At 37.3% G+C, this 25,658-nt stretch overlaps 1 protein-coding gene across 3 annotated transcripts in view; it reads left to right on the top strand.

Annotated features, from left to right (window-relative positions):
- Positions 1-25,658, top strand: part of PRKG1 (protein kinase, cGMP-dependent, type I) — a 1,234,550-nt gene that overhangs the window by 762,087 nt on the left and 446,805 nt on the right. For all 3 annotated transcript variants that reach the window (XM_021072187.1, XM_021072188.1, NM_001044574.2), the window contains 1 exon segment: positions 20,953-21,058. In XM_021072187.1, the coding sequence (XP_020927846.1) occupies positions 20,953-21,058 (106 nt within the window).

Here is a 25,658-nt window from a genome sequence, read left to right as displayed (position 1 = left end):
AGGCCTAGATAATCAGAATCAGCATTTTATCAAAGTCACCAGGAGACTCTTATATACATTTCAGTTGACAAAGTACTGATCTAAGACCCTTCCTAATAAAAAAATAATTATTTTAGAAAAAAAGCATAATCAGTACTCTTCCTCAATTAACCTGCCCCCTGATTTTTCCTGTAGGTTTTAAATATGTCAGAAAAGAATTAAAGGGTATAAGTAAATTATTCTCTTTGTTTTTCTAGTCACAAACCTAGACATGAAAGTATATATGCTCATTACTTTTTCTTAGACCAATTGTTCTTTTTTTTGCCATTCTTTCCACCTCATGTTTTTTATAATGATTTTTATTTTTTCTATTATACTTGATTTAGTGTTCTGTCAGCTTTCCACTGTACTGCAAAGTGACCCAGTCTCTCTCTCTCTCTCTCTCTCTCTCACACACACACACACACACACACACACACACGTATATATATACATACTCTTTTTCTCACACTGTCCTCCATCATGCTCCACCACAAGTGACTAGATATGGTTCCCAGTGCTATACAGCAGGATCTCATTGCCCATCAATTCCAAATGCAAAAGTCTGCATCTATTAACCCCAAATTCCCAGTTCATCCCATTCTCGCCCCCTAGACCAATTGTTCTTAAGTTGTGGTGCCTGGACCAGCATCCTCCATCAGCAGCACCATCTGGAAATTATTAGGTATGTAAATTCGTGGGTCCTAACAAAGACCTATTGGGGGTGGGGCCTAGCAATCTATTTTAAAAGCCCTCTAGGTGATTCAGTGTCTCTAAAGTTTGAGAACCGCTGCCTTAGTTCTTCTGAGATGGCACAGGATTTGAATGCTATTATGGATTATACTTTGCTGTAGAGCCTTCCTTTAAAGGTATAGTTCCTTGTTTTGCAAACAAGATAGTTTATAATACATAGAAAAATCTGTGATGTGAACTTTAGTTGCAGTGAAAAGCCACAGTCCTAGATATAGGAGTATAGCTTCTTGCAAACGGATGAGGTTGAATTAACAATCTTCTCCAAAGTGGCTAATTCTTTGGAAAAGGTTGGTTCTGGCATTTGCCCCCTTATCACCTTGGTTCATTCTTTCTCCATCTCTTTTGACATCCTCATTACATGTGGTTGCTACTTGTAACACTTTTCCTTGTGAAAGGCCTGCCTTTGCTCGGTTGTCTGGTGTGTTTTTCCTCTACTCTGGCTGAAGCTGCCCTTTGACAAGCTTTTGACTTGCCCGTCTCCACAGCAATCATTCCCTTGGCCGACCTGCAGAGTCTCATAGCTGAGGCCTAATAAAGATGAAATGCATGCTGTGCATGCAGGATGGCATCCTTTAACTCTTCTTTCCCCCCGCCTCCGCCTTGTAATGTCATTGTGTCTGATGGGGAGATGAATAGCTTTCTTGGAAATTACCCCTGCAATGCCTTTTCCCCAGTGGTGTGTCAGTGCAGCCTGTGTGTGTGACACTCCCACTGAATACTCAGCATCAACTGACATGTGCTGGTGTTTTTAAGCTCCAAGCATAGCTTTGTTGTCCTTCTCTTTCAAAACTGAAAACGCAAAACAAAAACAGTTAACAACTTATACCTGTCAGGAAGAATGGATAGACATTGGGACATTTCTAGAGAAACTGATTTTTTTTTTAATTTAAATCAGTGCCAGTGTTTTATATGTGGCATAATTCCTGAAATAGATTATCACTTCACTTTGCCAATTAGTGGAGCAGCCTGATTGAACTGGGACCATACTCCAGAGCTTATAATAGATGATAGAGGGATGTCTGTCTTAGTTACTTCAAGTAAGTTACCCTTATTCTACATGCTTAATTCAGGCATTTACCTGGCAATACAGTTATGGTATTGAAATTCCTTCCCCAATGAAACAAGGAAAAATTTCCTAAGTCTTGATCAAACTGTATAGTTTCATTAGTGTCAATTAGGTTGCCGTTAATTTAGCTTTAAAAATGGTCACGGCTTTTGAAATAAAAAAGTACATTCTTTTTTGTTTTTGCCTCTCATCTCCCTCTCTATTATTGAAGGGACAAGTATGTTATTGATGGAAAAAGGCTACCTTGTGACAGGAGAGCAATTACTGTGAAGACCGTGACTAATTAAAATAAATGCTCTTCACATTTTTTTAAGAATCCAGGTTGCTCACTGGGGTTGTTATCCTTTCTTCCTTCTTAAGCCATAAAATTGTAATTTGATTATTTTTATATAAATAATGTTTAAAATAATGTCAAGTCCTCATGAGAAAGAGCTCTTTTATTTCTTCATGGCATTTTTCATTAATTCCCTAAAAAATGGACCATGACAATAGCTGAGTGGTAAACCTGTACATGAAAAGGAGGGAAAAAATAGTGGTATTTTTGGGTTCAAACTCTGGTCTTTAGTTCCAGGTTTACCCTTTGCATAAACATCTCTCCACTTCCATCTTGCTGTGTTTTTTTCTCCCCCCTCTTTATTAGAAAGAAAAGTTCCCTGATTAGAAAATAAGGAAAGGAAAAAAAAAAATACGTAAAAACATTGGCCAGGGAAGCTGAAAGAGCCAGCAAAGAGAAAATCAAAAAGATAAAATGGGGAATTCCTGTTGTAGTTCATCAGGTTAAGGATATGACATTGTCTCTGTGAGAATGCAGGTTTGATGCCTGACCTCACTCAATGGGTTAAGGATCTGGCATTGTGGCTGTGGTGTAGGCCAGCAGCTGTAGCTACAATTGGACCTCCATATGGCACAGGTGTGGTCATTAAAAAAAAGGTGTATGTCCTAAAACATATTCCTGGCTTCCCACTTAAATGCAATTTGTAACAGACACAATACACTCACGCCGTGTTTAAATGCATAAAGCCAAGTTGATGAGGACATAGTATGGTGACTGGTGGACATCTCAAACAGCCGATGTAGATAAACAGACTGATAGTTAGCTCAAGATGATAGCTCCGATTTATCTTAACAATGTAATGATATATCTGTGGCCAGTTGTAGCACCTGGGTTATGGAGCTTAGGCTGTACTATCTCCATTTCTCATTGATCTGTTACAAATTGCATTTAAGTGGGAAGCGAGGAATATGTTTTAGGACATACACTTTTTTTTTTTTTTTTTTTTTTAATGACCACACCTGCCCTTTCTTTATTTGGGATAGTTGCTCTCTAGTTCTCCTGTAAGCACTTTTTTTCTTCAGGGAAATCTTTCCTTACCCCTAGAGCTTGATTAAATGCTCTTGATAATGTTCCCTACATACCTTGTGAACCTGCCAGGTGGGCCTGGCCCTCACCACCCTGTCTTGCTACTGTTTAATTATTCTTTGTGCCCCTGAACTTAAGCTCCTAGAAGACAGAAAATGTATGTGTATTGTTTGCTATCATATTTACAGTACATAACAGTATTTCCTAAACATTGTGTGTGTAACAAATCCGACTAGGAACCATGAGGTTGCGGGTTCGATCCCTGGCCTTGCTCAGTGGGCTAAGGATCCGGTGTTGCCGTGGTGTAGGTTGCAGATGCGGCTCGGATCCCGCATTGCTGTGGCTCTAGTGTAGGCCAGTGGCAACAGCTCCGATTAGACCCCTAGCCTGAGAACCTCCATATGCTGCAAGTGTGGCCCTAAAAAGACCAAAAAGAATAATAACTTAGCACATTCAAGCCTCACTCATGACTTCAGTACTTTCCTGTTTTCCTTTATGTATCAGGGCTTTTTAATGAGTCGATTGTATTTTGAGATTGTTTACCACTCAGAAATAACTTTCAAGATTTAGATCAATTAGACTTCTTCAGATTTCTAGAAATGTTTCAGTTATTAGATGATTTTGTCTTTAGGAAAAAAAAACCTTTATATAAATGTCATGCATTCCAAATTTACAATTTGGAAAATGTAAATCTTAGATGAGTATTGATCTAAATATTTTTGGTCACTGTGGTTAAAATGATGTGATATATGCTTGAAGGACTTTCAGAAAATGAACTGTGTAGTTGTCTCTGTCTGGCTGGATAACTTTTATGAAATCATTTCTCTCTGTACCTTGTGTTTTGTTGTGATTTTTTGTCATTTTCCGATAAAATGGAATTTTAACTTGTTTTTATCTTAAATTTTGTTTTTGTTTTTTTAAAATCGAATTATATATGTGAAAGCCCTCTGGAAACTATAAAATTCCATTTAAACTCTGAAATCCTTAAACCATTTAATCTCTGTTCAATATTATGCATGTTACAGCCCAGTGATTATGCCAGAATTGGCAATTTGTAAGGTGTGCGGGACCCCTTTGGGGACTGCACAGACTAGGCTGAATCTGACTTCAGCAAAAATGTAACTTGATTGATCATACACTTAGAAAGGGGGAAGGGAGGACAAGGAATATGTAGGGAGGGGACCCTGGAATTGAACTCCTCAGTACAGTGGTTCCCCAAGGAAGCGATGCTGCTGGCAGGCACAGTATGTCCATGCCATCCTTGGCTGTGGTCAGGCTGACTTTAGAAGTAACCCTGCTATGTTATTCACAGCAGTCTTCACCTCCTTTTAGCAAATACACATCTTTTAAGTGCTGCAAGCAAATGATAGGTTATGCTTGCTCTGCCATTTTTTTTGCTGAAGGAGTTGGCACAACTATACCATCCGAAGGCATATCATTAGGTGGCTTGCTTGCACTCTGAATATCACCTTTATGCCTTCACTACCGGTGCTGTTGTGCGAAAATGATGTGTAGTGCAAGCAAAGGGAATGGCTTAAATATGTTTAAGCAGAGAATCCTCTATTCTAGAAATCCAGGTGCTTTTTATTCTTCTCCAGAAGAAACTAATGATCTTGTAAAATATAGAAGCTATTGCTTCTTTCTTTTATGAAAATATCTGTCAGTTCCTCTATTGCACAATAGCACAACCAACCTCTCTGCCTTCAGGTCAATTAAAGCTCATTTTTTTTTGAGTTCCCATTGTGGCTCAGTGAGTTACAAACCTGACTAGTATCCATAAGGATGTCAGTTCAATCCCTGGCCTTTCTCAGTGGGTTAAGGATCCAGCGTTGCCCTGAGCTGTGGTATAGCTTGAATTCACAGCTCAGATCCTGCATGGCTGTGACTGTGGTGCAGGCCGGCAGCTGCAGCTCTGATTCGACCCCTAGTCTGGGAACTTCCACATGCCACAGGTGCAGCCCTAAAAAAGAATAAAGAAGAAAACTCATTTTGCTAATTGCTCTTGAATGATCAGTTTTCATTGAAACACTGTGTGTCTTCCAGACAAGTAAGATAACAAGAAGAAAAACGACATTCTCATAATATGCCAAAAGTAGACAATTTTAAAAATGTAAAACAGCTGAGCTCACTTGACATTTCTTGATGTTGTCTACTTCATCTGCCAGCAGAGGAGATGGTTAGAGATCTCCCTTTCCTGATGATTTTTTTTTTTTTGGTCCAGGATTCTGCCAAATGTAGAAAATTACACATAATTTGCTAAAGAAGAGGTAGACCCAAAAGGGACATTTCTATTTCAAAGTCTACTAGTGCCTAGAAAATAAATTTGAAGTAGTATTGCAGCTGTTTCTTTTAAGCAGCTGGGTCATATACTCTCTTAATGGGACCTAGATGGAAGCATTGGTTTTCATATTTATGTGAGAACTTGAAAGGGATCATAAATTATGGCTATTGAGTCTAGGCTTCAGGTGGCAGTGAGCTAAGGTGATGTAGAGGTATACAGTGAAAATGGAAACTTCAAAAGCACATCAACAGTGACCTCTTCAGGGAAGATACAGCGGGGGACTAATAGACACCTAATCTTAATGCTTCATTTTTTCCCCCTCAAGAAGTAAGATTAATTAAGGGTACATCGAATACATGGTTTCTGGCATATAGACACACTATTTGCAGGAAAAGAAACAGAATAAGAATAGACTAGGAAAAAAGAAACCCCTACTTAGGGAGAAGAAATTTTAGTGATATTTCTGAGTTGAAGTCACATAATTCAGCTTGCAAGGAAGTTACTAGGATGACTTTGTAAAGATGTTTACTTGAATTTCAGCAAATATGTAAGCATATGTTTTCAACATCTTGGTGCGTTGCTTAGGGATGCAGCCCATCCAACTGACAAAAGGACTTACAGATGTAATACCCATTTTCTTAATGAGATTTGAGGCTTCAAATCTGTTGTTATGCACAGATGTGCAATGACATTTACCAAACATGTGCTGATATTTTTGAATTAGGCACACTGTTCAAAATGTGCCAACCTGCAGGAAATTGGGTCACCATAAGAAGGCTGCCAAAAGAACCATCTCAATAAACTTGCAAGAGATTGCAGCTTATGAGCAACACCCCAGATGTGCCATGTCTGGAGCCTCATTGATATGGTATGAACCCTTTACATATTGAAGAGCTCTTTGTAATGAATCTCATTAAGGTGGAATGGCTACCCAGCCTTTGTTTCACAAACCATTTGTTGAATAAATTTTAATGGTAGAATTTTTCTAAGCCTTGATGTCAACTAAATTATATGAGGCCTGCTTATAATAGATTTAAGGACTATCCAGAAGAGTTGGGAGATGCATTCCTAAAAGTTTCAGGTGGGAATATATTTGAGCTATTCATGGAGTAAACATTTATTGGCCCTTTTCTCTTTGCCAATAACTGGAGACACAGAGCACTGGGGATAAAAAGATGAATAAGTCACACTTTTTGCCCTCAAAGAGCTCTATGCTGCAGTAAGCTAGCGTATCTTTGTTAGTATATTAACACACTCAGTCTTTATCTTAATTTCCCTCTTAACCTTTAATCTTTCCTAAACCTGTATGCAATTCACCAGGTAACATTTCATTTTATTATTCTGAGGTATTGAACCAACGTCATGGCTCATGACTTTCTTCTTTTTCTTTTTTCTTTTAAACTCAAATTTTATTACCAGTACCCTACAGGTCGGTATTTGCTTCCTAAGTATTTATAAAATAGAAATATCATTAAAGGACATCCTTGAGTGAAGAACATTTTTGGTGCCAGGTATCATGATGAGTATTTACTATGAGTTACTTCATTCACACCTGAGAACAATTTCATGAGGCATCATTATTACCTGTTTCCTAAAATAGACTAATGAAAGCTTAAATTACTTGCCCAAAGCCACCCAGCTCCTGTGTGATACAGGGAAGATACTCACATAGGCCAGATGACTGGATTTCACATTGTAGGATACTGTCTCCTGTCTTTATTATGTTTGCATCCCCAAACCTTTAAATTTGTGCATGAAGCATTGACTGAGACACCATTTCCTTCATTAAAGTCAATAAATGGCATTACCTTTTTTCAAGATTTCTGATGATCTGGCATGGGGCCCATCACTAAACTATCATCCTTCTGTATGATGCCCCTTCCAGGAGTATGTTACCTCCAAATAATTATCATTAAATGGATTCATTCATATAGATCTGTGTCTTACTTCTCTCTACATTGATCCCTTAGCAACTTGTGGTTCAGTTACACCTTTGAGGTGATTCAATTCAATTTTCCATCTGATTGAGGAATTCTTCCCCCACTATTCTATAAGGCGGTCTACTGGAGCACTTCCTGTGATAAGTGCCTTAGCACAAGTTTTAGTCATTACTCTATTCCTTTCTCTTCCCATTCAGTCTTAATCACCAACCCTGTCGATTGTAATTACTTAGTTCTGTCCTTGGTATGTCAGAAGGAATTGCCTCTTAATCCACCAGAAACATTATAGGGTGGATTGATTCAAATTTTGCTTGAGGTGGAAAAGTTAAGGTTATTAAGATAAGATGAAATAATGAAGAGGTAAATGTATAAATAGGAAAAGTAGTGAAAGCTTTTATCAGCAAGGAGGTACTTCAAGAACAAGGTCTGTATTTTTCTCTGTACTAGTGCCTCGTACATTTCTTGGCATGTGGTAAGGTCTCAATAAGTGTCTAAAGAATGCTTATAATAAATGTCTTCCAACTTTTGATTTCAGGCTAGCCCTTAATACTATAAATAGCTTTATTGAATTTACTTAAAGTCTAATAAACCCATCAAAACTCACTTAGTTTCCTTTTCCTTTCCTTATCCAGACTGAATATGCTCAGTTTCTTCATATGTTCTGCAGATTGCTTTCCTCTTTTAGACTAGTCACTTACTTAACTCTTCAACATTCATTGAATACTGTGAGGCATCCCAGGATTTATAGTGGACTATGTACAGTACTTATGTAACTCAGGCACATGAAGTCAAGAGTGATAAAAACACAAGGGAGGCACAATCAGAATGTTGTAGAAAAATAGAGAAATTCTAGCTGGGGCGAACTGGGAAATGTTCATGGAGAAAGATGCCTTTGAACTGGAACTTGATGGGCTATTAGAAAGGAAAATAAGTAGAGGAAAATAATTGGAGCAAAGAGAACAGAAAGGTGGATTTTAAAACTTGACAGTAGAATCATTGGATAAAAGGAAAGGTATATATAAAGAACCGTGAGAAGTTAGAATGAATGTAGAAAGGGGAAAAAACTGTAACTGCAATGTATACATCTAAGGATGACCTGACCCCCTTGCTGTACAGTGGGAAAATAATAAAAAAAATAAAAAAAATAAAAAAATGTAGAAAGGGACTTTGAGCTGAATATGGATTGAATGTAAGGATGGAGAGGTTTTTCTTTATTTACCCCAGTGGCAGGGAGCCATTGAATATTTTGTGGGTGGAGTAACATGATGGAATAGTGCTTAGGAAGATTAATCTTGTAGGACTGCCTGGAGTGGCCGATCACTTGCTTAACTCTGTTTCTCTGTCCATAGCTCACAAAGCCGTTGTATGATCTTTACCATTCTTCATTGGACAGAACTCGGAGCATTTTCTTTTTCATCTTCAGGACTCTTATTATCTGTGGGACTTTTGACTGCTCCTTTCACTCTTGGTCCTTAATTTGTATCTGAGTTATACAGAAAGTCATTTATTTCCTAGAGGCTCATTCCTCCTTTTTTCCTATTTTTTTCCCCTAATATCCCTGACACTTTGCTTCATGTCAGGGTTGTTTCAGATGACCCAGGTTGGTTGGCTTGCTTATTTGTTTGTCTTATCTATCTACCTATCTATTTTTATACTCTCCCTCCAACATCCAGCCCCCTCCATCAGCTTCATTTATAGCTAGATGTCTGCAGATTTCTAAATAATCACACTCTGGTGTAATAGATTTTAAAACAGTGTACTATTGTAAATAGGACTGCCAGAAGAAGCACAGAACACTTAAGGAATTCCCTGCTTCCATGGCCAGGATTTGCATCCCCAGAACCTACTTCTAATTAGCACTCAGTTTTTGGTGTTTATGGGCTTTGACCAACAAGAAGGGAGATGTGGTTAGAGTTCTGCATGAGTTGAATTTGCTCTGGCACCCTCGGCTCTGACACACATTCATCTCTGCTCCCTTGGTGGCAGCTGTCAGCTGGACTCAGGATGGTGTCACACAGCTGTAACTTTTAAAGATGAATTCCTGAATATCACTAGGTCTCACCCTGCATAAAGAGGAGCCTGTGGAATGAAGCAGAGTGCTTCTTGAGCTTTTTCATGGGAGGCCACCTAAAGGCAAAAGATAGCTCCTGGTAACTCTGGAGGTTAGGGAGTGGGGCATGCTAGGCATGACAGGGTGTTGAGGGGCAGCAGGGGAGAGGTGGGGTAGAAGATGGTCATGAAGATCCTGCTTCAGATGCAAAACACTTTTGAAGGCTCCCATTACATTAAAACCTTAGGTAAGATTTGCAGCCCACTTCTGTTTTAATCTCAAGAAACCTTCCCCACCTCCATTATTGAAGTCAAATTTATATTCCCTTTTGCTCTTTGGCATTTAGTAATGATGAGTAGGGTGGCAAAGTGGGTTAGGAAAGCAGATATTCTTACCACTGTTTCAGAAGCATGTGATAGTGAAAAGAAACTAGGCTTTGGAGTCGGAATGAAACTGATTCTTCTAATTATTGTATGTGTGACCTGGGCAGTAACTTAGCTCTCTGAGACTCAGTTTCCTTATTTATTGAAAGGGGATGAGAATATTTCATAAGATTAATATAGGTTAAATCAATATAACAGACATAAAGTCCTCATGTCATCTAGTAAATGCTGAATGACTACCAAAATAATGCCTACCATTATTTTCATATCTGTATTAAAATATATCACTATCCATTTGACCCTTTCAGTATCCTTCATATTTGAAAGGGAATTTAAATATTGAAATGATTATGTTAATGTTTTAATATTTTCAAAAAGTTATCACTTGGCCTTACTATTTACATTGTTCAAGGTATGAAGTCAAGCAGAATTTAGAGAAACAACTATTTCACTTCTATTGACTTCATTAAAGGACATCCAACAACATCACAGCCTTTCAAATATATGACTATCAGGACAACACTAAGTGATTTTTCTACTATTAAATTTATAATGATTATTCTTATCTGCCATGTCCCATTTTACTATCCACCATCTTCATAGAATATATATCATTAAAAAGATAACTTTTCTAGGCAAGAAAGGTTAAAACATAACCCCCATACTAATAGTGAGGCAATTTGCTCAGTGGAGATTTTAGTGTGTTCCAGACACATTGAAAACAGCAAATGTCCTTTTCTAATCATGAAGCATTTGTTTCCAAACATTCTGGCAGTTGGAATTTGGCTTTAGGCAGACATGTGCCCTAATAATGTTGGGAAGCAGTTGTGGGCTTCCTAGACCCCTCAAGGTCTCTTCCAAGCCTATTGAGTAGCACTGCATATCTGAGTGATCACAGATGACTCACACATCAAAAAATTGTGCGTGTGTGTGTGTGTGTGTGTGTGTGTTGTTGGGGTGGCGGGGGGTGAGGAGGGATGTAAAAATAGTTTCTGGAATTCCTGGAGCATATGTAGTGAAGTACCTTATGGCATGAGCTCTGCTCATGTTGAAGGTGAAGTTGGAAGGTCAGCTAATGGCACCTTTCATGTCTTTCCTCCCTTATTAAACTCTCAAAAACTTCCAGCCCATTCAAAGTGTAGATCAGTAGAAACTTGTAGATGAAGTCCACCTGCTAGTTGAGAATGTTCCTTGGAGAACTGAGGGAAAAATAAATTACTCTGGAATCCTTGTCCGAAAACTCAACTAGTGTTTTGCTGCCAGGGAAAGCATTTTGAAAAGCTCATGTTGAAAACCAGTTCTCTTCCAACAGAGATTATGAAGGTCTAGGGTAATTTTCCAATGAAGTGGAAGAATACAGATTTTATTTGCATAAAATATTTGACATACCCATAAAATTCAATTTAGAAAATACTTGATGAGCTCTACTCTGTGCCACCCCAGGCACAAGAGAAGCATGTAAAAAAATTATTTGGTATATTTTACAGCAGCACTGACCAATAGAAATGTAATGTGAACAATATATGTAATTTCAAATTTTCTAGTGATCCCATTAAAAAATAAAAAAGAAGTAGGTATAATTTTAACAGGAATTTATTTATTTATTTATTTATTTTTGCCACAAGGCATATGTAAGTTCCCGGGGATTAAATCCAAGCCCCAACTGTGACCTATGCCACAGCCATGGCACAGCTTTAACCCACGTGTTGGGCCAGGGATCAAACCCCTGCCTCTGCAGCAACCCAAGCCAGATTCTTAACTCACTGCACCATAGCCGGAACTCCAATAGCACATTTTTATTTAATCCAGTATGTAAAAAATATTTTAATATGTAATCAATATAAAATTATTCATATTTTATGTTCTTTTCCATGCTGTCTTCCAAATCCTCTGTGTAATTTACACATACAGCACATTCCAATTCCCAGTAGCTCATTTTAAGTATTTGCTAACTACATATGGTAGTGACTATCATGTTGGATGGTGTATATTTAAAATTATCAAGGCCTAGGAAAATATGAACAAGTTTGAAAAAGTTTTTTTTTTTAATGGAAAGGTCTGAAAAGAATAAATTAATATATAAAAATAATTTTGAGCCAAGCCTTGCAAGGATGAGTGATAGGGAGACAAGTGGGTAGAAGATCATTCTAGGTTTAAGAGACCATTATGAGCAAGGGCATGAGGTAAAGTAAGCTCTAATCTGGAGGGCTTGGGTAGGCTCAAGGCTAGAGAAGCGAATGGGAAGGCCCGGGAAATGCCACCAGTGTTCCTTGTGGAATGTGAACTCTGCCTTAAAAAGGCCACGTACTGACTTCTTTTTAAAATACTGGTGAGAGCTTTATGGAAAATCAAAACAAAACATGAAACATCTTATTTGACTATCTAACTAAAGCAAAGGCATCTGATCAACTTTTTGTTTATTAGAGTAAAATGTACATAACATAAAATTTGTCATTCCTATTCTTTTTTAAAATTAGATTCTATTGGAATATAGTTGACTTAGAAAGTTGTGTTAGTTTCAGGTGTACAGAAAAGTAAATCTGTTCTACATATACATATATCCATTCCTTTTCAGATTATTTTCCCATATAGGCTATTAAATAGTATTGAGTAGATTACCCTGTGATAAACAGTTGGTCTTTGTTACTTTTCTATTTTATATATAGTAGTGTGTACACATCAATCCCAAACCCCTGATTTATTTCTTCCACCTCATATTTCCCCTTTGGTAACCATGAATTTGGTTTCAAAATCTTTTGTGTCTGTTTCTGTTTTATAATTTCTTTTACATCATTTTTTTTGTTAGATTCCACATATTAGTCATCTCACATGATATTTGTCTTTCTCTGTCCAACTTATTTGCCTTAGTATGATAATCATTCTACCATTTTTAGGTGTGCAATTCAGTGGCATTAAATGCATTCACATTGTCATGCAGCCGTCATGCACACTGATGCAGTTCATCATCTCAAACTGAAACTCTGTACTCCTTACACAACAATTCCCTATCCCCCCACCCCCGCCCGTCTCCTGTAAAACACTACTCTACTTTCTGTCCCTATGAATTTGACTATTCTAGGAACCTCCTATCAGTGGAATCACAAAATACTTGTCCTTTTGTGTCTGGCTTATTTCAGTTAGTGTAACATTTTCAGTGTGCATCCATGATGCAGCAAGCATTGTATTTGCATTTCTTTTTTTTTAAGGCTGAATAATATTCCATTGTATGTATATACCACATTTTATCTATCTGTTCTTCCTTCAAAGGACATTTGGGCTGTTGCAAACTTTTGATTATTATGAAGGATGCTGCTGTGAACATTAGTGTACAAATAATTGTTCATGCCTCTGCTTTCACTTCTTTTGAGTATACAACTAGAAATGAAATTTCTGGACATATGCTAATTTTTTATGTTTAATTTTTTTGAGGAACTGCTATATAATTTTTTGGTGTCTGCCCAACTTCACATTTCTACCAGCAATAGTGCACAGTGTTATAATTTCTTCACATTCTTGCCAACATTTATTTTCTGATTTTGTTTTGTTTTTAGAATAGCCATCTTAATGGATATGAAGTGGTATCTTCTTGTGGTTTTATTTTTCATTTCCCTAATGTTTAATACTATTGAGCCTTTTTTCATGTCCTTATCAACCATTTCTATAGTTTCTTAATCAACTTTTGTAACAGGAAAAGTTATCTGCAAAACATAAAATTTACTTGACTGACACTTGGTAATCTGTGCAACTTCCATCTTGGCCTCCCCAACATTCTCAAAGTTATATTATTGTCAAGGTATTTGTGGTGACAGAGCAACCTAGCACATTTATTTCCAGAGTGCAAATATCTGTTGGCCCAAGTGATTCCAATGTTAAGAGAATCAGACTACTTTTTTAATGCAGGAAATAGTTTTAAAAATCTGAGAAAGGAATTTGAAGATAATAGTGTTACATTTATAATATAGAAGTAAAAGGAAATTACGAGCTTGTTTGCTCATTATAAGTCACTTCAGTTATCTTTTGATGTGCGTACACTTAAAAAATGGCAGTTATTTGCAAATACACTTGTCACCTTCACTTCTGTATAATATGAATATAGCATTCACTATTCAACTCTTATTTTCAGTTATGTTTCCAGTCTAGAAGATTGGGTGCTAGGGTCGAATTCTCTGTCCCTGATATGACCTTTCAATTCAAGATCCTTGATTTATCCATCTCTCTGGCTTTGTTGCCATGACCGGAAGCCACTCATTTGGATAATTATAGGAGCCTACTGACATCTCTTTCTCTGTCTCTCAATTTCCTTATCTTTTCATTTTCATCTCCATCTCTTGCCTCACTCAGCAACTCAGCCTCCCTAAACCATTTACGGTTTCCTGCAATAGTCACCTTCTTTACACACGTGCACCAGACCCCTCTTTCAGGAAAGCCTTTGTGGTGGTAGTGGTAATGGAGAGACACTGAAACTAAGGTTTCTAGCCCTTAGTTCTGTGACAAATCTGAGAGGCCTCTGAGAGGTCAGTGTTAATCTTTTTTATTTTCTGAACAGTGGGGATCCTGGGGAGTTCTGGGCTGGGGGGTCTGTAAATAATCAAGGAATTCAGGGATGTGGCTGTCTACTACATAAGTATTGTTTACTTATTTACAATGCACACACCTCTGTGGGTGCAGACCAGCTGAATATCACCTCAGCCCTCCCACTTTCACTGCCTATGTTTCTGAGGTAATCCTTTCTCCAGGATGCTTAGACTGGGGTGTCTTAATCTTATGGGTCACTCTAATAAAGCATATGGATCCCTCTAAGAAAAGCATACAATAAAATACACAGGATTACAAAGAGCCATTTAAATTGAAATACAGTGATAAAATAATAATTAAATTGTGATTTAATTACATTGTTATCATGATAAAATAACACATTAAAAATATTTAGAGGTCTGGTAATTATCATAATTTTAAGGTAATGATGAATGTAAATTTAAGATATCTACAGCAAATGTAGGATGATATAAAAATAGCCATGGTTTCTATTGGTGACAAACCATTCACTGTGGTTTGTTGCCCATACTTAGAATAGAAATGCTATATTTCACTAACAGGGTAGTAAAAATAGAGATGTTGTTTTCCCACCTCATGTTTACACATCCCTTGTGTTCCAGCCACAGCCTCCTTGGGGCTCTATGAATCCCGGGTGTCTCTGTTCAGACTCCAGTAACAAATGCCGTAGACTGGTCGGCTTAAGCAACAACATTTATTTCTCAGTTTTGGAGATTTGAAGTTCAAGATCAGGGTGCCAGTATGGTCAGGTTTTTGGTAAGGTTATAACCTCTTCCTAGTCATATCCTCAAGCAGCCTTTTCTGGTATATGCATGGGGGGAGGGGCAGGCAGAAAGACTCTACCTCTCTCCATGAGGACACTAAACACATCTTCAGGACCTTATCTAGAGCTGGTCACCTCTTGTGATACTGTATTTTGTTTCAAGAAATATATATTTGGTTTTCATCCCTCTTCTGGCACAGAGCTCCAAAAATTCCTTGAAATTTCACCCTTGGAATTTCCTGAGAAGAGCAACAGAGATGTCACTTGTTAACATTAATGGGATGACTTTTGGACTTGACTTAAGGAAGGAGGGTAGTTGCCAGGAGAACCAACCAGGTGATTAGAATGTTGGCACTTTCAGTCCCACCCCTGACGTCCAGGGAGGGGAGAGGCCCGGAGGTTGAATCAGTCACCAATGGCCCATGATTGAGTCAATCATGCCTATGTAATGAAGCCTCTGTAAAATCCCAAGAGGACAGGGTTCAGCGCTTGCAGGTTGGTGAACACATGGAGATTCAGGGAGAGTTGCACGTGGAGAGGGGATGGGAGCTCCGCATCCTTTGCTCATACCTTGCCCTACACTTTCCTTCCGTGTGACACTTCTTGTTATATTTGTTTATAATAAACTGTTCCTCTAGTAAATAATCCTTTTTCCTGAGTTCTGTGAGCCACTCTAGCACATTAATTGAACCCAAGGAGGGGGTCTTGGGAACATGTGATTTATAGCCTGTCAGAGATATGTTGCCACGTGGCCTTGTGACTAGTGTCTGAAGGTGGGTGGGGGGCAGTCTTGTAGATGCCGTCTCCTGGTAGGTAGTGTCAGAATTGAGTGGAATTGTATGACACCCTGCTGGTGTCCTGAGAATTGCCTGTTGGTGTGGGGACCCCCTCACCCTCTGCATTGGAATTGGTATCAGAATGTATTTGCCTCCTAAAGGCCCCATCTCCTATTATAATCACATTGTGGATTAGGGCTTTAATCTTTGAATCTGGAGAAAAAACATTTGGTTCCTAGCACCAGGTGAAGATCCCTGGCTTAGAGAATTCTCTTCTGCAAAGCTGCCTTTAATCAGCCCTTGAATGCCTCCCCACAGAAAGTCTGTGATGCCTTTTCTGGGTATTCACAGAATCCCTGCTAGCACTTACTCTTGATTGGTTTTTCTATTATACTAGACCAGGAGTCTGCAAGTGTTCTCTGTCAAGGGCCAGATAGTAAATATTTTAGGCTTTGTGGTCCATGTGATCTCTGTCATAACTACTCCATTCAGTTCTCTGCTGGACTCGTGGTTAAGGCTCCAATGTTATCACTGCTCTGGCATGGGTTCAATCCCTGGCTCAAGAAATTCCATGTGCTCAAAAAGCTATTCACCTTAGTCAGACAATATGTAAAATACACGAGTATGGCTGTATTTCAATAAGATTTTTGTGGACACTAAAATTCATTTCATGTAACTTGCACACGCCATGAAATTTTTTTTTTTTTTTTTTTTTTTTTTTTGTCTTTTGTATTTTTAGGGCCACACCCGGGGCATATGGAGATTCCCAGGCTAGGGGTCTAATTGGAGTTGTTGCTTATCTATTCTAAATGTAATAGTTTGAATCCCCTGATCCCAAACTCCCAATCCATCCCACTCTCTCTCCCTCCCCTTTGGTGACCACAAGTCTATTCTCCAATTCCATGATTTTCTTTTCTGTGGAAAGTTTCATTTGTGCCATATATTAGATTCCAGATATAAGTGGTATCATATGGTATTTGTCTTTCTCTTTCTGACTTACACTTCACTCAGTATGAGAGTCTCTAGTTTCAGCAAGTATTGCTGGGAAACCTGAACAGCTGCATGCAAATCAATGAAACTAGAACATACCCTCACACCATGCATGAAAATAAACTCAAAATGGCTTAAAGACTTAAATATAAGACAAGACACCATCAATCTAGAAGAGAACATGGGCAAAACATTCTCTGACATCAACCTAAAATGTTTTCTCAGGTCAGTCTCCCACAGCAAAAGAAAAATAAAGTAAAAATAAACCAATGGGACCTAATCAGCTTGTTTTCTGTCTCTTGCATATAGCAATGGTGTCAGGGTGTCAGCTGTATTGGTATGAAATAAATATGGATAGAATAAATATTTGAGTCTATAAATGCTTTATACCCACCCACGTTTTCATGGTATTCCAAAAATTGAATTGGGCAGTAGGTGAATACCCCAGTAGGAAAATTTGAGCCAAACTCAGATTTGTGGTTTCACAGTCTAGCACAATTTTATGTCTTATTCTTCTATAATCTTGGTGTCCCCTAAATGAAAGCCAACTTTTGCCTATGTTAAAGATTTTCTTAATGTACTCATGCAGTTATAGATTCCAGACTAAAGGGAACTTATATCTTTTCAGACTTCAATCTAGACTTAACCTGAAAAAATAAATGTTTCAGTTAAAAACATTTTAGATACATACTTGAATGAAAAGAAAAATCCCTTCCCAGCACTCTCTCAGCTTTATACTCTTTTGACTTATGTATTCAACAACAGTAATCATTGTGGAAAAATCACAGGAATTTTATTTGTGAAGTGCTTATCCCCTACAGAGATTAATACACCACTTAGGATCAAAGGTAAATAGATTTTTTTGAATGTTCTCTTCAAGTTATAGAAGCAACAGACTTCCAATCCAGCAGACTATTTAAGAAGCAAGATGTTAATCACAACTCCAATATAACTCTACTTTTGACAGCATGGCAAGGTGATTATTAGTCATGCTTGTCCACCTGTAAAATGCTGACTTGACTAATAGACATAGTAGCTGAATATAAAAAAGGTGTTGGCATCTAGTCCAAGGTCATGGATAAACTTGTGATTTCATCAAGCCATGTTCAGTATCAGGCAAAATATCTGAAACACAGTTTTACTTAGAGGCATTTTAATTGCCCATGTAAATAGAATCAGAAAGTAAAACAAAACTATTGAATTCTGTGAACTTATGCTGAAAAATGGTCATTAAAAATATGATCTCATAAATTCAGTTTAGACATTTTAATGTAATCTTTAGTCTGACTAGGCATATATATGTGTATATAATACAAACACAATGTATATATATATACAAGCACAATGTATATATATATACAAGCACACATATATAGCAGGTGATATATATGTGTATCAATTACATTAGCAGTAATACCCAATGTTTCTCAAATAAAGAGTAAATTTCTTGAGTTGGGGGAGGTTATGGGAAATGAGATAGAGACTTTTCTCTAAGGGAATGTAGTAAAAACTTATTTAAGGAAACGTATTATAATGTAAAGATAACTGACATATTGGTGACATGCACTTAGTGCCAGTGAGTGATCCAGGTAGAAAAAGCTATAGTGGCTCATGGGAAAAAATAGTTGTTTATCAGGAGAGGCCAGGGCCAGAGCCTGGCCTTACTTGGTACACAAACACATACATACATACAATCTACCAAGCCTCTGCTCTTACTCCTCTTGCAGTCTCATGCACTAAGCCCTTCTTACTCCACTCCTGAATCACAGTGGCCTCTGCTTGGTGTGCCTTACTCCTTGTTTGAGCTTGTTTCTACTGTGTACCACCAGAACGATTTTCTCACACTGAACTTTCATCATGTTACTACTCTGCCCTCTGGTTTTTACATAAAGTGTTACTTGACAGCACCATTGTTGGACTATCTTCTGCTTGCGTCGGTGTTTCTGAATCTAATATGTTCTCCTCTGCGATAAGTCTTTTTCAGCTATCACAATGATCAGATCTTTTGGTTTTGGAGACTGTAGTAATAGAAGCTTTTTTATATCATTACCAGGAGTATGCACTGGGAAGTCTTTCTGCAGGGCAAAGTCTTAAAATGTATGTATGCTTTATTTCACTTAAATATTATTCTTCTAATCATGCCTTTGAGCATTAAAATTTTTGATGTACCCATAGTGTATCCTTTAAAATTGTGGCTTTTTTTTTTTTTTTGTCTTTTAAAGATGTCTGATAGCTTCCTGTTGTTCATCAAATTAATCTTTCTTCCTATGCCTGGCTTCCAGGACCCTGCATCAGCCTTCTTTTCAAAATATGTAGAAACCTTGTAGAAATCTCAGCCATTTCAGTCTGTTTTATCCCTGACTGACTCCCATGGCTTAGCTCACTCCCAGCTGTGCTCTTGTTCATGGACTTGACTACACTTTGTCCATTTCTTTCCTAGTTCAACTCCCATCATTTTGAAAGGTTCTACTTCTAGTGAATCTTATCCTGATTTTCTCAGTCTTCTGTGGCTACATCGTCCAATTCTGTGGTTCATCTCAAGTAAACAGGTATTCTGGAAAGGAGCCTGGATTCAGCAGAGAAACTAGAATGGCACTGCAGAATACCTGTGAGATGAGCTTTATTTTTGGTGAAAGTTCATTTTTGAAGGCTTTTTGGAATGGAGCCAGGCTCACACCAGTCCTTGATGCTTTGTTCTTTTTCTACTTAACTGAGCATCGTTTTTGTTTTTGTTTTTGTTTTCCAATAAAGAGCTGGCCAGTGGAGAAGTTAACATTCTCTTTTTAACTTCAGATAATTTTGCAAGGAAAAAATTAAGTAAAATTCAAAGATAAAGGCTTTAAAGTCTTACTCTAGAGTGCAACCTTCCTTTTATCATCTTTTCCTTCTGTTTCTCTGTGTGTTACTTATAGCCCCACAAAGCACACACATGGCATAATTACATGAACATTTTCTACCCTCCTTTACTCCCAAATCTTGATCCATTGCATTCACTGGGCTTAGTCTGAGAACTCTGAGGAAGAGGGAATCACATTCATCCATCTTTTATGTTTGACTCATTAAACTATATCCTGGCCCCATTCCCTGGTCTTGTTCATACCCCTGCACAGCCTTTCTCCACCCCATACTCCATGGGTATATTGTGAATTAGATTTTTTTAAGTTCATGTGCTAACCTGAAATGTTTCTATTATGAAAATTTGCAAACATACAAAAAAATAAACAGTGTAGTAAAATAAGCTTCTTGTATACCCATCACACAGATTCAATTACCAACATTTTTATTATATTCTTTTAAAACCTTTATCTTATTATACAGTTCTCTTATACTATAACATCTTTTTTCTGAAACTTGTCTTTTAGTCATGTGCTTAACAGATTGAATGGTGAAATTCTGTGGTATTCAGTTTCAATACTTACTGAAGCATTGTCACAGACAGGGGTAAGAGTAAAAATTAAAATTCAACAAACATATCTAGTATAAGTTCATATTGTAACTTTGGGCACATGTTGCAATTTGATTGTAATTATTATTTCTGCTCTATCAAATTAACCCCTAAACTTGAAAGTTGAATTTCTACCTACACTTTTTACAATTAAAATATGATCATGGGAGTCATTAACACCATTCTGGTTAATTACCAGGGAGTGTTATTTCTTGTGAACTTCTCTTATTCATCATGGGATTTCCTTATAGCCTAGAAATTTCTAAATACTTTCCAATATAGTCCTGAAATTACTAAATACTTTCAGTGAATATTTAGACATTCTCATTCCTTAAAGACATAGGAGCAACAGGAAACTTCCTTATAGACAATAATTCTAGTATTTCAAATTAGGAACTACATTTTGCCTGTAAGAATGCTTGCCTTCTTAACCAAATATGATAGCATTACAATATTTAAACAAAGCTTAATCATTTTCATTTCCCTCATAAATAACTCCCTGCTTTTCCACATTATGGTTCACTGTTAAAATTCTCTAATTTGGGACTTTTTTTTTTTTTTCTTTTTCTCCAGCTCTTGTAAATGTGAAACTCTGGGCCATTGATCGACAATGTTTTCAAACAATAATGATGAGGACAGGACTCATCAAGCATACCGAGTATATGGAATTTTTAAAAAGGTAAGATGCTTTCTTTTCTCCTGAGAGTCTTTATTGCCTTTTCAGCTCTCCTCTGACCCCTAGCAGGTAACACTTTTTGCTTTTATCTCAGTCTAAGTAGCCTACAGATTTGCGAAGTACAAAATTTTGGCCTGGTGGATTTCTATTTCTGATGATAGGTGGTTAAGTTGGAACTTCAGAGTTTCTTTCAATATTCTCTCACAGAGGAGAGCAGTTCTGAGAAATAAGTAAGAATTTGTATGAACAGAAAAAAGGATATCAAATCCATCTCTGTTTACCAATTAACATATGTATGGTAACTCTTCTAAAGAAACTCACAGTATAAGAGAATCATCTCATGTGTGAGGTTCTATGTTAGAGATCAGATGATTAAGATGAAAAAGTACCAAGAAGAAGCTTACTATCCTTTAATCCTGAGTTTAATTTCCCAATTAAATTCATTTTGTGTTACAGTTCTGAAATATCAAAAGCTTTTCTCTTCTTGATATTATATATTATAATAACTCAATATACCATGGGGATTGGAATAAAATGCCAGCATTTATTTCTTAGGAGTATACGGATATTCACTGAAATTCATTTTTTTTTGTCTCTAAGCTTATTTTAAAGAAAGCATTTTATTTTATCATTGGAAAGAATATTGACAACTTTGACTTTTTTTCAAAAAAGTTATTTCTCATATTTTTCGTTTTGAAAACAGAACCACCATTAAATAGTGGTGCAGAAAGTATATGAGTTAAATGGGAGTACAAGACCAATGAAGATTTTATTTTTGAGAGCTAGAATGTTAAACTGGCTTTTTCATTTTATATTTTTATTTTGAGTGCAGAAATGGGTTAAATGGAGCTAAAATATAAGTCATATTTTGTTTCAGTGACACACCTTAACTAATATCTATTGACTTTTCTTAAGATGTAATTTTATTATTTCTTACCTGGGTATTTCTTTTGGTTATTCTGTTTCTGATTAACTGTTCATACATTTTTCATTTCCACATAAATTTTTCCTTTATATTTCTGCTAAATTCTAATTTGACGTCAAGTAATAATATATTAAAAATTACTCTATTGGTAGTGTGTTGGGTTTTTTGCACAATGTGCTTGGACAAAACACTTAGAAGAAGTGGAAATATAAATTTTGATTTGAAGTTTAGTACAGTGTGAAAGGATATTAAATTATGAAGGTGCCATATGTGTAGGTTATATATGTGTATATATATGTTAATATGTATGTATCGATATATATATATGTACATATATATATAGCTACACACATATATAGGTAGATGTGTGTATATGAATAGAAAAAGATAGAATGAATATTCATTTTTAAGCCTTTATTAAAATGTACATTACTGATTTTTTTTTTTTTTTTTTTTTTTTTTTTTTGGTCTTTTGTCTTTTTTATGCACCCATGGCATATGGAGGTTCCCGGGCTAGGGGTCTAATTGGTGCTGTAGCCCTCAGCGTATGCCAGAGCCACAGCAACACCAGATCTGAGCCACATCTATGACCTACACCACAGCTCACGGCAACGCCAGATCCCTAACCCAGCGAGCAGGCCAGGGATCCAACCCGCAACCTCATGGTTCCTAGATGGATTCATTTCCGCTGTGTCATGACGGGAACTCCTTTTTTTTTTTTTCCCGTGATGTTGCCCTAATAGAGAAAAACCCCAGTTGGTATTCAAGGAAATGCTTTTCTGTAGGACAGAGCTCACTATTTGTCTAACATACCTAAGACTAAAAGCTGGGTACTTATGTGGGTTTCAGCTTCCATAAGTTAGTTTTCATAAGGAAATGGAATAAATGCCACTGCTGTCTCCTGTGACTCCAACAAAAACTTTTTTTTAGAGGCACAATTTCAGGAAATTGGAAGGGTGTGTGTGGTTTAATTATCTTTATTCACAGAGATGCCGAAATTTATCTATTATGACACTTAAAACCTTAAATAATCAAAGTTCGTTCTCTAGAGTGCGTAAACATTTCTTGGTGTGTCAGCTTAGAGCAAGTGAAATTTAACTGATTTAATAAAAAAGAGGCAGGCACTGACTTTGATGTGACTTTCCATCTGGCCACTTGGTAAAACATCAAGTCAGCATCATTTATGTACATAGTTTCAGGCTGCGAGTCCAGAAAGGTGACATAGTGACCACTGTTGCCTGAGGCCAGCTTTAATCTTCCTAAGTTATGACTGTGACTAACTGGTTCTCCCTCTATCATCCTTCAATGGCTTGCAGTTCCTGTTGACTTAGTTCCAGCCTCATTAGCTGGATATTCAAGGCCTTCCCATAGCCAGTGGCAGCCTGCTTTTTCAGCCTGGTTTCTTCTTGCCTCAAGCAAACCAAATAATTTCATGTGCCCAGGCAGACCCTGTGCGTGTGCACAGCACACTATCTCTGCTGCCTTGTCCTCCACTGTCCATGTTCAAATCTCTCTCTTCTTTTTAGATACACCTAAAAGCTGCCCTTTCCACAGATACTGACCATTCTAGTAAGAAGTATTCTCTCCCTCCTCTCTGGAGCTTCATTTCTACTGTGTGTCTTATTTTCTCCTTTATTATAATCTGACTGCTAAACTTATTTCTACTTCTAAAATATGCATTTTTCAGGACTAGAGCTATTTCTTAAGCATCTTGTTATTCTTCTTTGGCATAAAGCTTACTGCTTTGTAGATAGGCAATCTGTAGGACAGTGAGTGTGAGGTGAGTACATAATTTGCAAGGCCCAGTGGAAAATAAAATTTAGAGCAAAAATTGTTAAAACTTTCAACAGCATTGATGACATAGTATTAAACCAAGCATAGGGATCTTCTAATCTTGAACCCTGTGCCATTACAATCATGAAGCTAAAAGAGTGTATAATATCCATCCCTCCTTCACTTTCCCAGGTTAACTAATCTTGCTATTTACTTTGCAAGGCTGTTGAGATGGCTTAATATTCCCCAAGGAAATGATAGATCTTGTCAAAAACTACAATGACCAAAATTAATTATACCCTTCTCCCATAACTTCCGAATTGATTTTATTTCCCTGTTTTTTATTTTTAAGAAATTGTGCTTACCACTCTTTTACATTATGTAAAAGCTTTGGGAATCCCCTTGTGACACAGTGCGTTAAGGATCCATCATTGTTCCTGCAGCAGCTGAGGTTGCTGCTGTAGTGTGGGTTTGATCCCTGGCTCAGGAACTTCCACATGCCATGTGAATGGGCAAAAAAAGTTTTACATTAGAGTCAATGAACTTTTTCCTTTATGGCTTCATGTTTAGAAAGCCTTATTTTAATATTATAAAAATGGAGACTTAATACTTTAAAATTCTCGGTAGCAATCGGTGTTTGTGTGTATGTGTAAGGGTGTTTTGCTCTAATGTGCTTGCTAAATAAAACTTTCATCTGAATTTTTCTCCTATATGTTTCACATACTTTAAGGAGTTAATGCATTTGTAACATGCAATTGTGACACTATCAGAAAAATAAAAGCTCTAGCAAGTGGTATGAGAAATTATCAGAATTCTTTACAGTGAGGGTCTGTCTCTGTTTTGCATTGGAATGTCATCCTAACTGAGGAGTTTCAGGGGCAGGGATAGGCTAAGAGAGGAATGATTCTGTATCACACTCTTCTTCATTTTTCTAAGTAAGCAATAAATTTGGAGGGTGAGAAAAGGGAACACACCAGGCATGTAGATGTACGGCCAAAATGCAAGGATTTTTCTTTATTATCAGAGTCAGTTTTTATTTTTATCCCAATGTATTTACCCATTTTATAACTACCAGTCGTATGGACTGGCCTCCTCTTGGCTATTAAACACCACATCAAAACATTATTCTGGCTCTTTAATCCTACTTAGTCATTTCACTTTTGTGCTTATATTCACATTCCCTGATATAAACACAGATGTTGCTATGCAAGCAAAAAAAAAAAAAAAAAAAAAAAGTATATATATCAAGGGGCAGTGCTACTAATCAAGGCATGATTGCTATAGGTCCAGTCATGGTTTTGCCAACATTTTCTAATTTCTTTGGCTATGAAAAAAATGCTGTTGTTTTTCAGCCAGATTCTGAAAAAAATGAGCCAAATAACTGCCAGAGTTAATTTGTGTTGCTTTTTTCTGAGCATATTCTCTGAGCTGCTGTCGGCACAAACATCTCCACCCAGAGGAGCATTAGGATGAGCTGCGTGGCTACTGGGATATGCCAGTAGGAACTGGGTTTTCTATCGGCTCCAAACTATGATGGTGATGACAGTGATGCTGCTGCTGCTGAACCTCTATGTATCTTACTTGCCCCATTGACAAATGAGACACAGAAGGACTGTTTGGATTTTAAGATACTCAGACAAGTCTTGTTGACCCTCAGAAAACCATTTCTTGATCCATTAAGGAATCTTCTGCTAAGGCAGATATGCTCATGTCATCTTACTCCATAAAACATTACTATGATTGTTTCTCACTGCCAAGATCAAGTAGGTCCTAGGCATTGTCTTCACAGCCCTGCCTCCTGTGGCTACTGCTGACCTCCCCAGGTTCATTGCACTTTCCATCGTCTCCTTCCTTGTCTTCGCATTCTCTCTTTGCTCTAGTCACGTGGTGGTGCTTCATTTCCAT

The sequence above is a fragment of the Sus scrofa genome, chromosome 14 (genome assembly GCF_000003025.6).
Source record: "Sus scrofa isolate TJ Tabasco breed Duroc chromosome 14, Sscrofa11.1, whole genome shotgun sequence".
NCBI lineage: Eukaryota > Metazoa > Chordata > Mammalia > Artiodactyla > Suidae > Sus > Sus scrofa.
Note: the sequence above shows the minus strand (reverse complement) of the source record. Positions and strands in the feature narration are given on the sequence as shown.